Source organism: Acanthochromis polyacanthus, chromosome 23 (assembly GCF_021347895.1).
Source record: "Acanthochromis polyacanthus isolate Apoly-LR-REF ecotype Palm Island chromosome 23, KAUST_Apoly_ChrSc, whole genome shotgun sequence".
Classification (NCBI taxonomy): Eukaryota; Metazoa; Chordata; class Actinopteri; family Pomacentridae; genus Acanthochromis; species Acanthochromis polyacanthus.
Window position 1 is genome coordinate 26,482,833 of NC_067135.1, and position 16,993 is coordinate 26,499,825.

Below are 16,993 nucleotides of genomic sequence, written 5' to 3' on the forward strand. Positions count from 1 at the left end.
ATGGGATGACTGGTATATCTATGGGAGGAAACGAATATAGAATTTCACTCTATGCTGATGGTATTTTACTATTCATTACCAATCCAGAGAGTTCTGTTCCTACTTTGTTATCGGTAATCACTCAGTTTGGTCAGATTTCAGGGTACAAAATTAATTATAGCAAGTCAGAGGCCCTACCACTGGGTGATTTTGGAGATCAGGTAACCCTGGTTGATTTTCCTTTCAGATGGTCATCTTCTGGCTTTACTTACCTGGCTGTCAAAGTATCAGCAAATCTTAAAGAATTGTTCAAATTAAACTTTACACCAACCCTGACAGCAGTCCAAAATGATTTCAGCAGGTGGTTTGATCTCCCTCTGTCATGGATGGGTAGAATTAGCTTAATAAAGATGAATGTGCTCCCAAGAATATTATACCCATTACAAATGTTACCACTTAAGATTACAAGGACAACTAATTTAGACATTGAAAGACTTCTCTCAAATTTTATATGGCGTGGGAAAAAACCCGGACTAAAACTTAAAATTCTGCAATTGCCAATAGATAAGGGGGTCAGGCCCTTCCCAACTTTCTTTATTATAATTGGGCTTGTCATGCACGGATAATATCAGGCTGGCTTAAAGATTTTCTTCATCAGGAGACACACGTGGATGCTTGGTGCTGCACTCCTTTCTCCCCCCTCTGCTTTATTCTAACTGAAATGAGCAAGCTCCCAGCTGAGGTTAAAAACAATGTCATCATGCTTAATACACTTAAGATCTGACATGATGTTGCTAAGCACACTGGCAGGGGTGGCTTCTCATCTGCTCTACAACCTTTAATTCAAAACAAAGCCTTTCCTCCTGGTATAGGAGAAAGTATTTTTGGGATCTGGCACTCAAAGGATTTGAAATTTATAGCTGACCTATTTGACAATGGTAATTTTACATCATTCGCACAGCTTCAGACTAAATACAAATTACCACACAATCACTTTTTTGGTTTTCTCCAGGTAAGACACTTTGTAAAAACTAATCTTATTCTCCCAACACACCGACCAATACTTAGTCCAGTCAATAATTTCCTTCTAAATTTTAATTTAACCCTTTACGCTTCAGTGCGTACCGCCGGCGGTACACCTACTAATTTGCATAGGAATTTCAAGAATGTCCGACGGCTGCAAACACGATTATGCAAACACTATACGCCGATGGAAAGCTTAGATTCTCATGAATCCGCCGGTATAAACCACTTTCAGATGTGATTACCACAGCGGGTGAGAAAAACACATTTGTCCGACAAAAACAAATATTCATCCATCCGTTCTCTATCCACGGCTTCAACACACACAGCGCGACTCACATTTCCGGGTTTATTATTACACACACAAAAAAAGATTCCACAAAAAACGGCCATAATCCAACCTTTTACATCCAGATGACACAAGCCAGTAAACTATTTTATCCAAAACATGTCCTGAAGTCGGTATAAAATCCCCGAATCGGTCATTTTCAAGGAAATGCACCTCGCGATGTGCGTCCAATATTCCCCGTATTTTTCGTAATTTTTTTTTATTTAAAAATAGAATATTAGCGATTTTTTGTACTGAAAACGGCTGGAATTGACTGAAGCTTAAAGGGTTAACTGCCATGAACAATAAAAAATTCATTTCCCTTTTTGATGCTAAATTATACTCTGTTAATCCCCTCACGGTTAGTAGATATATGCAGTCCTGGGCAAGAGGCTTGGAGGTTGACCTTGATGCCAACACGTGGTCAGACGCTTTTGAATCTGTTAAGAAAATTGTTACTTGTAACAGACTCAGAGAAAGCCAGTACAGGATATTACACAGACTACAATATACCCCTCACCTTCTAAACAAAATAAATCCCTAGATCCCCCCCCCCGTGTGGAAAGTGTAAAGGTAGTGTCTACAGATACGGACCCGTACCCGTAGCCTGTGGGCTACGGATATGGCACTTTCCATTTGCCAGACAGATACGGACCCGTACGCGAGTCTCGTGAGTCAAGAAGCTGCTAACCACTGCAAACTGTTGAAAGGTAAGCAAAGGTTAAGGTTAGGGTTCATGTTAGGGTCAGGTTTAGGGTCCGTACCTGTAGTACCGATGCTACGGGTCCGTACGTCCAGCGTCTACCGGGAGTCACGTGACCAGATCTTGCATATCTGATTGGTAAATGGAAAGTACGGGTCCGTACCTCCAGCAACTACCAAATGTAAAAACGAAGTAGGGACATACTACCACTGTGTTTGGCAGTGTCCCATGATAGCCAGATATTGGAAAAACATTGCTAGGGAGCTCAACTGAATCTTCCAAAAAACAGCTAAGCGGGAGCCTGTCTTGTTTTTTCTGGGGGTACTTGGGGGGCAGCCCTCGCTATCTGCTACACAGTTTGTATTGATGGGCAAACTTTTACTTCTGGCAAGGAGATGTGTTTTATTTCAATGGATTAAAGATAAACCTCCATCTGTAACACAGTGGTACAGGGAAATATTTAAGGTCTTTCCTATGGAACACCTCAGTGCTACACTAAAGGGCAATGACAACTTCTTCTATAATGTCTGGCATCCCTTCCTGAATTATCTTCCCAACGATACCGCTGACTTGTTGAAGAAAGGGCGGCCGTATTTTGTTTTCACTAATAAGTTATAGAATACTTTTATGCTCCTTATCTCCTCCTCTGTATTAGCCCCACTGTAAATTTATATTAGCTGTATGTGCAGTTTATGTATGTGAATCATTGCTTTCTTTTGTGATTTGGCTGTATCTGTGCTGGGTTGTTCATTGTTTGTTGTTGTTGAAATCAATAAAATATATTGGGAAAAAAAAGTCTTTTAGAGGTTCACAGCAATTGTCACTGCATCCTTTCCCTCAGTGAAGATCAGCACATCATCTGCATACGTCAGCTCACTAAGCCCCAGACAGACATCTGGGAGATCATTAATATGCAATGAAAATAATAAAGGATTAAGGGTAGAGCCCTGAGATAATCCAACATGACAGCAGAGATGGGAGGATTTGATACCATCTACCGCTACACATTGTGTTTTGTGAGAAAAGTAGGATTTAAACCATGATATGGCGGCTACAGAAACATTCAAATAAGTAAACTTTATCAGTCGGATTTGATGGTTGACAATCTAAAATGCCTTCTTGAGATCTATAAACACGTCTCCTACACATGGGTACTTGTCCAGTAGCTAACTCAGAGCTGCTGGTAGTGTTAGCTTCCTGGCTTTCACTGGTGGTGGAAGAGGCCTCTCTCACCAGTAGCACCATAGCAGCAACCTATAGTACCTGATGTATAGGCTGGTTTCACATCTGTTGTTGCATTTCCATCCATAGTTGAGTAGTTTTGAGTACAGTATATATTGGCTCCTGTCGGTCAATAAATACTGCTTGTCCCCACTGACAAAATAGTGTCTCTTAAAGCAAGCAATAAGACTAAGAATAAAAACAACTGTAATCCAATTTTGAAGTATAATACACAGGATAGTTGTAGGTTTAAAACATTCTACAGACGACAGAGGTGAGCGGGCTGTGGGAAACGTGTTTTGTAGACATCTTGGAGACCTGCTCTCTTCCAGTCCAGAGTCTACTAGTTTCAAACCAACATGGAATATATTACAGACCTTTAAGTTTTCTATGATTGCAGACATGGACTTTGCATGACAGAGAATGTTCTGTTGTTTGTTAAAATGTCAAACAACCCGATCAGCTTCATCATTTTTAAATCCACTATAGCACAGTGTTTGCCACAACAAAAGTAAAACCATTATCTAATCTAATTTTCAGCTGTCAAAAGTCAAAAGTAAAGCACTGTTTTTACTGCACATGTTCTTGAATGGCTACAGAATGCTCTGTAAGTGAAAAATAATTTTATATGAGGTTGGCAGAACAGAAAAGGAACATTTATTTTCATGTTGAAGTTTGATCAGGAGTTAGTTTAGTTTTGATTGGACCACTGACCTTTACTGACCATCATTTCAAAGCTCTCTTTTGCAATAGTTTCCATTGTATTCATGGCTTCTGTTCATTCTTAGAGCTGCAGGATGTTTCATCAGAGGACTGGATCGTTTCTTCAATCTGCCGTCACTGCTCTGCTCTTCTGTCTTTTCTTCACACACTGTTGCAGAGGTAACTTCTACACAAGTATAGTTGTTTTAAAATCACTTTGCTCTTTGGATAAAAACAAATAAGATAAGAATAATTTTAAAAGAGTGACAAGATTGAGAGAAGTCACTCGTCAGCTTTGTCTTCCAAAAATTTCAATTCAGTCCAACTAAATTGCATTTTAGCTATAGACACCAACATCATATTTGTAACAGGCTGTAATCATGTTTATTTTTGATGTAAAACTGGATATTTTAACATGGGAGTCTATGGGGATTGGCTCACAGCCTCAAGTGGGCATTTTTGGAACTGCATGTAACTGCTGACTTCATTTTTCAGCCTGATAAGTTTGTTGCTTGGATTGAATGCATTGACAAATACTGGCATATATGAAATGGTAGGGTTTGATTCCTTCTGGTTCCTACTCAGAAACGGAATAAATCTTTTATTTCCAGGTCAGTCTCAGGTAATCGGTCCATCTCAGCCAATAGTGGCAACACTTGGAGATGACATCATTTTGCCATGCTATCTGGAACCTGCATACGATGCTACGACCGTGACGGTGGAGTGGACCAGACCTGACCTCAACCCCAGATTCATCTATGTGTCACGTAGCGGTCATGACCTTGAAGATATGAAAAATCCATCTTACAAAGAGAGAACATCAATGTTCGTTGATGAACTGAAGCATGGAAACATTTCACTGAAGATCTCCAAAGTAAAACCGGCTGATGCAGGGAGATACAGATGCTTTACTATTGAGCTAAATAAAGACACTTTCATGGATCTTGTTGTAGGTAAGTAGATCTAATCATTTATAGATATATAGTAGTTAGTGTTTGTGTGAACAGTTTTCACACCATTTTCAAACTTTGTTATCAAGAGTGCTGTTCTTTGGATATCCAGCACAGACATTCAGCCTGACTTCAGTGCATTTGTTCAAGCCCCAAACAGGCTAGATTTCTGTCACTGAGCAAAAAAAAAAAAAAAAGATAAAAGAACTGAGATATGCAAACAAACAAAGCTGGGTGCATTTCATGCTTTTCATGGAAAGTTAATGTTGTGCTGATTTTGCACATTTTTGAAAATGTTTTTGTGAATACTTATTAAACTAGAAAAGCACTCGGAGAGAGCAGACCTCCGCCAGACCATCGCTCAATTGTACAGATGACCATTCGGAGTTTGTTTGTCTGTCTGTTTGTCTGTTAACAGCATAACCCAAAACGTCATTGACGGATTTAATTTAGTTTTAACAGTTTGTGCACAAAGCATAACATTCTTGTACAGTGTAACAGCACAGTGTTTTGACGGCGCCGCCGCCGCACGCATGTAACGGTAGCGTTGCGCGCACATGTGACGGTACCGTATGCGTCACCGCCACTTCGTTCCATCGGTCCCGACTTGCTCGGGCAGAATTCGGCCGTCGCCTGGGATCGATCCGGCGACCTCTGTCTGTACAATTGCGAGATGGCCTGGCGGCCATGCCTCGCAATTGTACAGACTCCTTCAAAAAAATCCTGGATCCAGACGGTGATCCGGATCACCTCCAAAATCTAATCGATTCTTACTTGTGCTCTTCCGGACATCCTGTAAAAATTTGGTGAAAATCCGTCCATGAAGTTTTGAGTTATACCCTTTAAGGTCTGGGCAATTTCCGCCCGAAATTTCTACTGAGATTTACAGAAAGTAAATTGAATGCTGTTCTTGAACTGTTTGGAGTACATGCATGGTTGGGGTCTCATTTGAAAGCTGACAACCTGAATTTTCACCCAGTGCAGTCAGAATTACTCTAGGTGCTACTGGCACAGAGTATTTCATGTTGGCACACACTGAATTAGGATGAATTTTTTTCTCGCCTACATTTTTCCCCTAATAAAACACCTGAAAATCAGTGTGGCAGCACTGTAAGAGCTTGAAAACACAATATTGCAAAAGCCTGGGGTCTTACATAGTTCAGGTCAAAATTTCAGAGCAATACTACAAGAAATGAGTGTTTCACACATGTATTTGTACTGATTTGCTCCGCCCCTATCAATGTTGGATACAATCTTTATACACTGTGCACACTCTCTACAGAATGGTATAAATTCATTTTCACTTCATTTTCACATTATTTTCATTCCAAAAACTCATAAAGAACTCAAAAAATCACTTCAGATAGGCTTCAGTGTCGATCACACAAACAGATTGAGAGGAATACAGAGAAACAGCAGGTGGAGCCCGGAGCTCACGAATGAAATATCATATAAAGCCGCTGGCAGAGGCGGGATTTATATTCAAGCTATTCAGCAAGCTCATTGGCTACCAGGCCTGTCAATCTAACGTTTCCTCCGGCGTGATTTGCTGAGAAACAAGTCAATCAAGTGATGTAATCGATATCTGTCAGACTCGGCCATGGTTGGCTATATCGCCGAAGTAGGCGGAAACGAGTCACCTGATTGGTTGAAGTTCGGTTTGAAGCGGTAGAGAAGTCTCCAGTATCCATTTTGAATCGCGAACAAAGGGAATAGGACCGTGTATGATAAAGTTATAATAGAAAGATGCAGTGAATATGAAACGCACAGCGCCACCACGCGCCGCGTGCACGCGCACGGAGCCGATCGTTTTCTGGATTTTTTACCTATTTCGAGACATGTTTTGGCCAAAGTATTATACTGGATTGTTTCCTCTGGATGGCTAAGCTTGGGTTCTGGCCAGTTTTTGTGGATTATCTTCTTTTATGACCAGAAACGAGCGTCCAAACTGCGTCGACAGGTGAGCTGTGCACGTTTACATGACTTGTTGTTTGTTGGATAAATGTGTTTATATTACCCGCTGTGGTAATCACATCTGAAAGTGGTTTATACCGGCGGATTCATGAGAATCTCAGCTTTCTATGTGTGTATAGTGTTTGTATAATCGTGTTTGCAGTGTCCTTCTATTTTAAAAAAAGCGTATACCGATAAAAAAAAACGGCCCGCCCGCGGGCCGGCGTACTTTAAGACGGACAGACAGACAAACAAACTCTGGTGATTACATAACCTCCTGGCAGAGGTAATAATTGTATTCTGTGTTCCACATTATTGTACATCATTGTATTATGTCATTTACTGTTTTTATTGAGATACAGTATATTGAAGATTGCTGTACGTGTAGTGGGTAGTCTTTCTTTATACTTCACTATGCTACAGTCATTTTAATGTCAGTTTAGAAAAAAAGAAACCTGACAACACTATAATGTTACAATATGTTTGCAATGTTATTGTACATCCAGTAGCTGTTAGTCCAGATAAGTTGTAGCAGCTACCCCATACCGTTCATGATGAACAAAGCCTGACATGATAAGGCAAGTTTCAAATCTCTGCCAGCTGATGGTCATATTGTTGAGAAATAAATTCTGAGTGATGGCTTAACTTACTTTGTTTGTAAAAACAGTGACTGCTGAAAAGGTTTTACAGCACTTGGAAAATCAGTTTCACATTTTGAGTATGTCTTTATGATAGTAAATATCTACAACTCAGTATGCAGCAATCACAGTTTATTGACTTGTGTTCTGTGTTCCACATTTTCATTGTATCCTATTGTTTCATTTACTATTTCCATTGAAATATATACCGAGCAGAGCTTTTAAGTGTATTGGTCCGGGCCTGAACAACTGTCAAAGTTTCTCATGTGGTCCCATATGAAAACTAATTGCCCACCCCTGCTCTAAAGGCACCAAAATTAGGCAAAATATTAGATAATATCAGTTTGAAATCTTGGTACCAGGAAGGAACTAGAATTTTTCACTTGTTTGTTTGATTTGAGAAGACTAAGAAAAGGTGATGAACCAAGCAGAGCTCTTCCTGTAGCTCCATGCACAATTTAAGGTTTGTTTACTGCCCGCAATGTATTTAAATTTTCATGTTTACACATAGCAACCAACAATTGTGTGCCAGTGTGAGAACGTGTGGGGTGCATTGAGACATCCTGGACCTTTGTGCATGTTTCTACCGCATCAGTAGAACCAGAAAGCCACTTACTGGATTAGATTAAACCATTGACAGTGTAAAATTCACTTTGTAGGCCAATATAACAAACTTTTATTGTTCTATTTACTACACAAAACTGGAGATAAGTTCAGTAGCTATGATTTGTTTTGGTGCATTTTGAGTTAATGTTGTGGTCGAAGCTGTTGGATCCAACATCACAATGAAAACATAGCACCTAAAAAAGCTGATAAAAGAGTTGTTCCTAAAAAACATTTGACGCACTTCATCAAGTTCCTGCAGTGGAAAGATGCGTAAAGAACACAAACTAGTTTAGAAACCATTTGAGTCTAATGGTCAGATAGTAAAAAACTGATCTGTTGTCTTGAAGGTGCAGACTAAAGACACTGAATGATTATTTTTTTTAAGATATTGCATTCTTCACCACATGTAATGATGAACTCTGCATCATTCATTTGGTGACTGACTCCTGTTTTAAATGTGCTTCTTGTTCAGTTTCAGGTGCTGTTCCTCAACCTGTCATCACTTTAGCAGGAGTTGATGGAAAGGGAGGAGTGGAGTTACAGTGTGAGTCTGCAGGCTGGTATCCAGAGCCTGAGGTGTTGTGGCTGGACGGTGATGGAAACCTCCTCTCTGCTGGACCTACAGAGACAGTCAGAGGTCCTGATGACCTCTATACTGTCAGCAGCAGAGTGACTGTGGAGAAGAAACACAGCAACAAGTTCACCTGCAGAGTCCAGCAGAACAACATCAACCAGAGCAGAGAGACATGGATCCATGTTCCAGGTAACTGTTATTTGTATCTAAGCAGAGAAAATCTGTGTTTCAGGTTCCTAGAAATGCAAACTTATTCCATGTTTTATCATTTCAGATGATTTCTTTAAGGTCCAGTCCAGTAACACCTCCACCATAGTTGGTTTGGCTGTTAGTTTGGTTGTTTCTATCATCCTGTTTATTCTAGCAGTTGTTCTTTTTGTTCACACACAAAGACAAAAAAGTAAGTCACATTAATAAAAAAAAACCTCTTGACCCTTATAAAATATTGAGATTTTAATGGAAATTGTGACATGAGAGGTGTCATTTTATTATATACAGCTGTCTGCATTATCATCATTTCTATATTTAAATACCGATTATTTTATTTTCTCAAAGGGACCAAAAGAAGAAAAGATGTTCAGGTTAAATCTGAAGAAGGTGTGGAGCTCATGTCAGATAGCACAGTGTCAGTGAAGACTTTGGACAAGAAAAAGCGACAAGAGAGCAAACAAGTAAGTAAAGAAACAGAAGTTTGACTGCTGGTAGATGAAGAAAGACACCAAGATCAGGAGATGACAGAAAGTAAAGTCAAGTTTGATGTAAACAAACAATTATGGAATAAAGGAAGAAGGTTTGTGTCTCTAAAGCAGATCAGACGTCAGTATTCAAGCTCTGACAGGAAGACAAGTAAAGAATCTGGACAGTGGAGAAGAAAAACCAGATGTAGTTTATCAATGAACAGAGGAAGTGGTTCAATACAGAAACAGAGAAGAACAACAGCTTTAGCAAACTTCAGTAGAGATAAAAGAAAGTTTGTATTAAAAGGAAACTCACAAGTTTGTATTTAATAACAACATATTTGTTGTAACCAAAGAGTGTGAACCTGAACAGACGATCAGTAACTAAAGAGCAGGAGTCAAAGAAGCAGTAAAAAGAAGTTAATGGTTGTATGTAAAGAAACAGCAGCTTCTGGATGAAAAACACAAGATGGAGACTGAACTGTAGATTCTGGAGGAAAACATGGAAACTAAAAAGGTTTAACTCATGATCTCAAATTAAACATTATGTAGTTGAGTTTAGAGATCAGGATTTCTTTTGTCATTGTCTCTTTAGTTTTATTTTGTTCTGTCTATTGAGGATCTTCTTCTCCAACCTTTATTCTGTCACTGAACCACAGTGTTATAAAACAGTCAATAAATGAATATTTCTCACATCTGGAACTTCTTCATGTCTGTTTTCACTCCTTAGATAAGAAAGAAAGAAAATGAGGACATCATCAAACAGCTCCACCAGGAGACAGAGGAAAGGAAGAAGGCTGAGGACAAAGTGACGAGCCTGAAGAATGAGCTAGAAAAGGTAAATCTCACCATCAGGTGAGTTCAGGTGATGGCAGAAAATGAAGTCAGGCTTGATGTAAACACACAATTAAGGAATAAAGGAAGAAGGTTTGTGTCTCTAAAGCAGATCAGACGTCAGTATTCAAGCTCTGACAGGAAGACAAGTAAAGAATCTGGACAGTGGAGGAGAAAAAGTTTAATTCAGTTAAAGAGTAAAGATTGAGTAAGATGAAGCTGCTCACTGTTGAAACTTCAAAATTAAAGTAAGTAGAGAAAAAACAGTTGATGGTTTCTGACTGATGTGGACTCTCATGTTCTTCTACTGATTCTAGAATAAATCCGTTGGTCTTCTACGAGATGATTGTATTGATTTTCATACTGAACACAGAAAAACACACAGGACCTCTGTGGATGTTTCTGAAAAGCTGTAACTTTGGACTTTTATAGGATTTAGGAGCTACTTATGGATCAGACTGTAGCATTGTGTCAATGTGATTATTCCTGAAGTGTTTATAACACAGTGGATTGACATAACACGAGACTTCTGGAGAATTTAGAACTTTCGACCTGAACCAAAAATGAAAAAAATTATAAATCAAAATACCTTTAATTCTTGCAGCAGCTGCTTCAATTACAACTGTTTCAATGATTAATTAAGGTGTAGAATCTCCTCGTACTTTCCTGATGACTAGAATTTGAATTGAGCACTGTTTGTTTTCTTGTACATGCATGAATGTGTGTATAGAAATCTGCTTGGAGCCTCGTAACTTTGGCAGTTGACTGAATCTGAACTGCTGCACAGACAAACGTAGGAAAAGCAGGAATTTGTGGTCATGTCTCCACTGAATAGAGGTGACAGTGTTTTCTGTAGGAAGAAGTCTGATGAACCAAAACTTGGACTCTTGTGGACATGAAGAACAATTTCAGATTTCATGAATATCAAACTAAAAGTAGAAAATATGTTTAATTGTCAAGTATCTCCAGTAATTTGTCCAACTAAAATGATGTTTAACATCTCGTCTCTGTTCATGTTCTCAGTTAAAGGAGGAAGAACTGAAGCAGAAGGAGGAGCAGAGGAAGGAGGAGGCTGAGAATGCGATACAGAGACTGAAAGAGAAGCTGGACATGAAGAAAACTGAGGTTAAATAAACATTTATAAACTATCATCCCTAAAATATCAGGTCCAGATGGAGTGGAGAAAAATCAGACATCTCAACCTTCTGGTTGTTCTTCCAGGTTAAAAACAAACAAACTGAGCTGCAAAGTCTCCAGGAGGAGAAGATGATGATTCAGGATGATCTGAAGAACCTAATTAAAGACCTGAACACCAAGAACACAGAGGTTTATTTATTTGTCTTCATTCATCTGTATTTATACAGAAACCTGAACATCTCTGCTGTCTGAGGAACTGGATCAGAAAACATCATTTCCATCATCTGTCTGGAAGTTTTATTCTCATATTCAGTCCATTGACTGTATGTTACATTATTAGGTTGTATGATTGTGGTTCTGCTGTAACATGATAATCATGTCTTTCTTTTTCTCTCCTCTTTCCTCACAGCTGGAGACAATCAGAGAATACTTAGCAAAGTCTTCCTTGATGTCTCATATTCTCTGGGTATAATCACAATAAAACTCTCTGAGTTCCACCACCATTAGAAAACAGTCATTTATTGATAAATCTCATCACTAATAGGTTCAATATTATGACATGTCCATTATTTTAACATAAAATGCCTCATTGCTGGATTCTATGCTGGTTATTTATTTTTGCAGTACATTTCTACAAGAACATACCAGGATTTATCATGTGTTATTCAGCATTTATCAAAAGTGCCATATATTTTTTGGTATTTTATGTTCAATCATGTGTGTTCATATGCTGCAGACTGATGCAAAGAAGGAAAAACTGAAGAATGAAGAAGATGAGATGAGAATACAGACAGAAATAGAAAACCTCAACAAACAGCTGATGACCAAGAACATGGAGTTCCAGAACAAAGATGAGGAGGTTCATATTTTCAAACATTCAGAATCCTACTTTGTTGTTCTCTGTGATCTGTTATGCCCAGCTCGTTGTAGAGCATAACAAAGAACGGAGGTCGACACAGTGACAACTTTTAAATAATAAAATTAATTTATTAAAGAACTCAACCAAGAAATAACCCAGGCTAAACCCAACATAATCAAATCCAAACTGGAATCAAGAAGAGTGCCTGTAATAAAAAGTGTCAGCTTAGCTTTCAGGGAGGGCTGGTGATGGACACACGCATGGACTAAATAATAAGATATTTGGCTGCAAGACTAAAATATGCATTAATCTCATAAAGTGTTGACACCCCTTCCATGGAGTTAAACAATGAGAATAAATGCAGACAAATAAGAAAAAAAAAAAAAGAAGAGTGCCTGGCACCCGCCATCCGGGGGGGGGAGGCAATCCTGAATAAGGAAAGGGAGGGGCAGGTAGAAGGATCTAAAATAGAAAGCAGAGACAGGACACAGGAAGACAAACATACTGACCCCAAGTCCTGTGGCCGTCACAGATCTAAAATCTTTATTTTCTACTGAACGTATTGATTCCTACGTTATGTTGAATCAGAATTCTTCAGGTCACATGTCAGGACATCACACTGAGGAACCAGCGTCCTACAAATGACCTTTTAAACTTCTCTTATATTCTAGTTTTCTTGGTTCAACCATCATCAGTGACTGGGTTGTGTTCAGAGGCATCTTTTAGTGTCAGGAGGAGGTCGGGGTGGATGGAGGGTTTACAGAGACCAGAGTTCACATTCAGACAATCTCTGGTTCAGTTCAGTTGGTTGAAGTCAGAGAAAGATGCTGGTTTTAGTTATTTATAAATCAACATGTTGTGTCTGAAGTGTTTCCACAAACTAAGTCTAATAATGAAGTAATCACTACAGGTGAAGATTTTACTGCAGGACTGGATGTTTTGGCAGGAAAAAGTAGGTTTTCACTGAGTTCCTCATGTTGTTAGGAAAGTTAAAATCATCTCAGTTATATTTCCAGAGTTTTAATTTTTGCTATCACTGTTTATTTACATAGAAACAGATTTTCTCAGACACAAGGTTGCACTGCAGGCTGTTTCCTCCAAACTATAAAGTTCTACATTCTGATCTTGCAGAAACATGTATTTAAGGCATTTATTTGTTCTGCTGAATCATGACTCATGCTTCTAACCAAACACTTTGCTGCTGCAAATTAGCACCAGATAGAAATGTGTTTCCAAGAGACATGGTCTATGCTGATATCATGAATTTTTATTTTATCATCTCTATTTTATTTAGTTTTATTTTACACATGTCAGTTTGTAGTATAAGACATCAAGTTAATGTCTCTAATTTTGTTCCTCTTTCCATTTTCTCTCCTTCCAGTGTGAAGAAAAACAAAATGAGCTGAAGGAGCTTCTGGATGATCAACAGAAGATGGAGACTGAACTGCAGATTGAGGAGCAAAAACTGGTGAGTAGCAAGTTTCAACTCTTCATGTTGAAATGAAACCTCATTTTGTGGAGCTCAGAGATCAGGATTTCTTTTGTTATTGTGTCTTTAGTTTTATTTTGCTCTGTCTATTGAGGATCTTCTCCAACCTTTATTCTGTCACTGAACCACAGTGTTGTAAAACAGTGAATCAATGAACATTTGTCACATCTGGAACTTCTTCATGTCTGTTTTCACTCCTTAGATGAAGAAAGAATATGATGATATCATCAAACCCCTCCAACAGGAGACAGAGGAAAGGAAGAAGGCTGAGGACAAAGTGAAGATGTTGAAGAATGATCTGAAAGAGGTGAATCTCACCCTCTAAAGTTTCTGAATCAAATTACCAACATGTCCCTTGAACTCTGTCTCACTGTGATATAATGTAATGTTGAAAACATCAATGAATTGACGTAAACTTTGAAAGGAAATTATTTTCTAAATATCAACTTTAAATTTGAGCATAAATCAGTCAGTGAAGGTCAGTAAAAGGAAGTAAAGTTTGGAAACATTGTGGTGTCACTTCCACTGCAGAAACATCCACATCCATCATTCTGAAAGCAGCAATTATCTTCCTATACCACTAAACTACATTCTCATTTTTCACACAAATCTATTTTCTCACTAGAATTCTCAGACTGTGACGTTGTAGGAAAAGTTTAGAGTTTGAAAGAGCCACAAAGTTTCCTGAAGAAGACATAAAACAGAAACAGGACTTTCATCCAGGAGACCAGGATTCATGTTCCATGTGGAACCTTTATTCTGACACTTTGGTTTCACTTTCATTCACTGCTTGGTTACATTTCTGCAACCAGAACTCTGCAGTTAGAAAAACACCATGATTTGTGTTAACCCGTTAAGCTTCAGTGTACCGCTGGCGGTACACCTACTAATTTGCATAGGAATTTCAAGAATGTCCGAAGGCTGCAAACGCGATTATACAAACACTATACACACATGGAAAGCTTAGAGTCTCATGAATCCGCCGGTATAAACTGTGAAGGGTTTATATGTAAAATAAATAGTCTTTGGTGCTCTCAAGATGCCGTTTTTATTCCACCTCCGATAATTCACAGTGCACACGTTTTTCCCAGGCTACTTCCTTGTTTGTCTCTCGTCTCGCGATACTCTCAAAGTCCCTGAGAATACCTGACATCACACATTCCTGACATCTCCCCTTTTAAGATAAGGCAATTATTATTAACTACTAACTTAGTGCAATTAACAACAACACTTTCTAAATTTATGTAACAACAGTGCCCTATTAAGGCTAAAGCGAGAATACTTTCAGTTATGTTTAGAACTAGTGCATAGGATAAATGGGAACATTTGCAAAATTCAAAATACAAAGTACTACAAAGTATAACCTTCTTTCATTCTTTTTTTTTTTTTTTTTTTTTTTTTTTAACGAAACGATTCAAATAAACAGTCCCCTCACAGGTCAAGTCTCTGGACAGGTTTCACTAGTCTACCTGACCGGGTCTGGAACTGTCCATCCGAGTTCACCCCAGGACCAGGGAATCCCAAGGTCGGGCCTGCCTGAGTGTCTGGTGTATCTGTTTCAAAGTTTGTGTTGCCCCTCACCGGAGCCCCAGCAGTGGGCACCGCTTGCAGATGGCGACGGTTTCGCCTGTACAGAGTCCCCTGCCCAGTCTCGACGAGATAAGACCTCTGCGTAGTACTCTCACCAGCCACTACAGCCGGTGTGGCCCATGTCTTGTCGTTATCCAGTCTGGTGAGGACATGGTCGCCTTGCTGCAGTGGTGCGAGTGGTCTCACCCCATGATGTCTGTTGAAGTAGAATGCCTGTTTGCTCTTCTCCACAGTGTCCCGTGCTCTGACTTGCTCTCTATTCGGCCACTTCGGTTGCAAGTTCTTGTTCAGGGTGGGCAGTGTCGTCCTGATTTTTCTGCCCATGAGCAGCTCTGCGGGGCTGACACCCGTACTGCTGTGTGGCGAGGACCTGTAAATCATGAGAGCAGACAGAGGATCAGTTTGCCTCAAGATCCTCTTGGCCGTTTGGACAGCGCGTTCTGCGAACCCATTCCCTTGTGGGTTGTGGGGGCTAGAGGTTGTGTGTTTAAAGTCCATCTCACGGGCAAAGTCTCTAAAATTGTCACTTCTGAATTGAGGCCCGTTGTCACTGATGACTTCCTCAGCAATCCCAAAACGAGCAAAGGTGGCCTTCAGTTTAAGAACTACTTGAGCACTCGTTGTGGTTGGCATATGGAGTATCTCTAAATATCTCGAGTAGTAATCTGCTATGACTAGGAAGTTCTCTCTCTCATGTTCACATAGATCAATGCCAATCTTCTGCCACGGTCTGTCTGGGAGGGGCGTTGGCAGAAGAGGTTCTCTGTTTTGTGCTCTTCTGTGCTCACGACAGTACATGCAGCTCTCTACTTTGTGTGTAATTTGTAAAGCCATGCCAGGCCACCATACTGAGGTGTTGGCTCTCTCTCTACATTTGTTGAGCCCCTGGTGTCCCTCGTGTATGCGATCTAGTATCTCTGACCTCAGTGTAGTGGGTATTACTATCCTGCACCCTCTCGTTACTATTCCTTCATGCACAGATAGTTCGTCTCTGACTGTAAAGTATTCCCTAACACTGGAGTCTGTTTGTGCTGCATGCTCGGGCCAGCCTGACTGTATGTACCTGATAACCAGTTGGAGCTGCCCGTCAGCTGCTGTCTCAGTCCGGATGCTGTCCATTCTCCTGGTTGATGCGGGGATGCTGCTCATCACCGCTGCAACGTAGCATTCAATGTCGGCAGGGCTGGTTGGGCCGGGTCCTGTCTCTGTCTGTGGGCTCCTAGAAAGGAGGTCTGCTACAACCAAAGTCTTCCCCGGCATGTGCTCCGCCACTGGGTTGAATCTCATTAACCGCATAAGGAGTCTCTGACAGCGGAGGGGCACGTTATCGAGGTCTCGAGAGTTCATGAGAGGGACAAGCGGTTTGTGATCTGTGATGAGTTTGAAAGACGATAGGCCATAGAGGTACATCTGAAAACGCTCACATGCCCACACGCTCGCAAGGCACTCTTTTTCGATTTGAGCGTACCGAGTCTCAGCCTCGATCAGTCGTCTTGAGCAGTATGCCACAGGTCTCCACTCTGCGCCATGGAGCTGTAACAGGACGCCTCCTATCCCGTAACTGCTCGCGTCCGCCGAGACCGCTGTCGCCTTGTTGACATCGTAGTACACCAAGGTAGGTGATGTTGTGAGGAGCTCTTTGATTTTCTCAAAAGCTGTCTGCTGGGCTGGACCCCACATCCATGCTGCATCAGACTTTAAGAGTGCGTACAAAGGTTGGCCCACTGTGG

At 40.2% G+C, this 16,993-nt stretch overlaps 1 protein-coding gene and 1 long non-coding RNA gene across 2 annotated transcripts in view; both read left to right on the forward strand.

Annotated features, from left to right (window-relative positions):
• The first annotated feature begins 4,774 nt into the window (after positions 1 to 4,774).
• LOC127532363 (uncharacterized) lies at positions 4,775 to 8,814 on the forward strand. The gene is made up of 2 exons (XR_007939745.1): positions 4,775 to 4,909; positions 8,576 to 8,814. It is a non-coding gene; the product is annotated as an uncharacterized LOC127532363 (long non-coding RNA).
• A 471-nt stretch (positions 8,815 to 9,285) lies between these two features.
• The window catches only part of LOC127532500 (rho-associated protein kinase 1-like), a 28,410-nt gene continuing 20,702 nt past the window's right edge, over positions 9,286 to 16,993 (forward strand). The window contains exons 1-8 of the mRNA XM_051944248.1: positions 9,286 to 9,348; positions 10,085 to 10,192; positions 11,212 to 11,313; positions 11,410 to 11,514; positions 11,735 to 11,791; positions 12,062 to 12,184; positions 13,566 to 13,652; positions 13,882 to 13,980. Of these exons, the coding sequence (XP_051800208.1) occupies positions 9,286 to 9,348; positions 10,085 to 10,192; positions 11,212 to 11,313; positions 11,410 to 11,514; positions 11,735 to 11,791; positions 12,062 to 12,184; positions 13,566 to 13,652; positions 13,882 to 13,980 (744 nt within the window). The remainder of the gene's footprint in view (positions 9,349 to 10,084; positions 10,193 to 11,211; positions 11,314 to 11,409; positions 11,515 to 11,734; positions 11,792 to 12,061; positions 12,185 to 13,565; positions 13,653 to 13,881; positions 13,981 to 16,993) is intronic.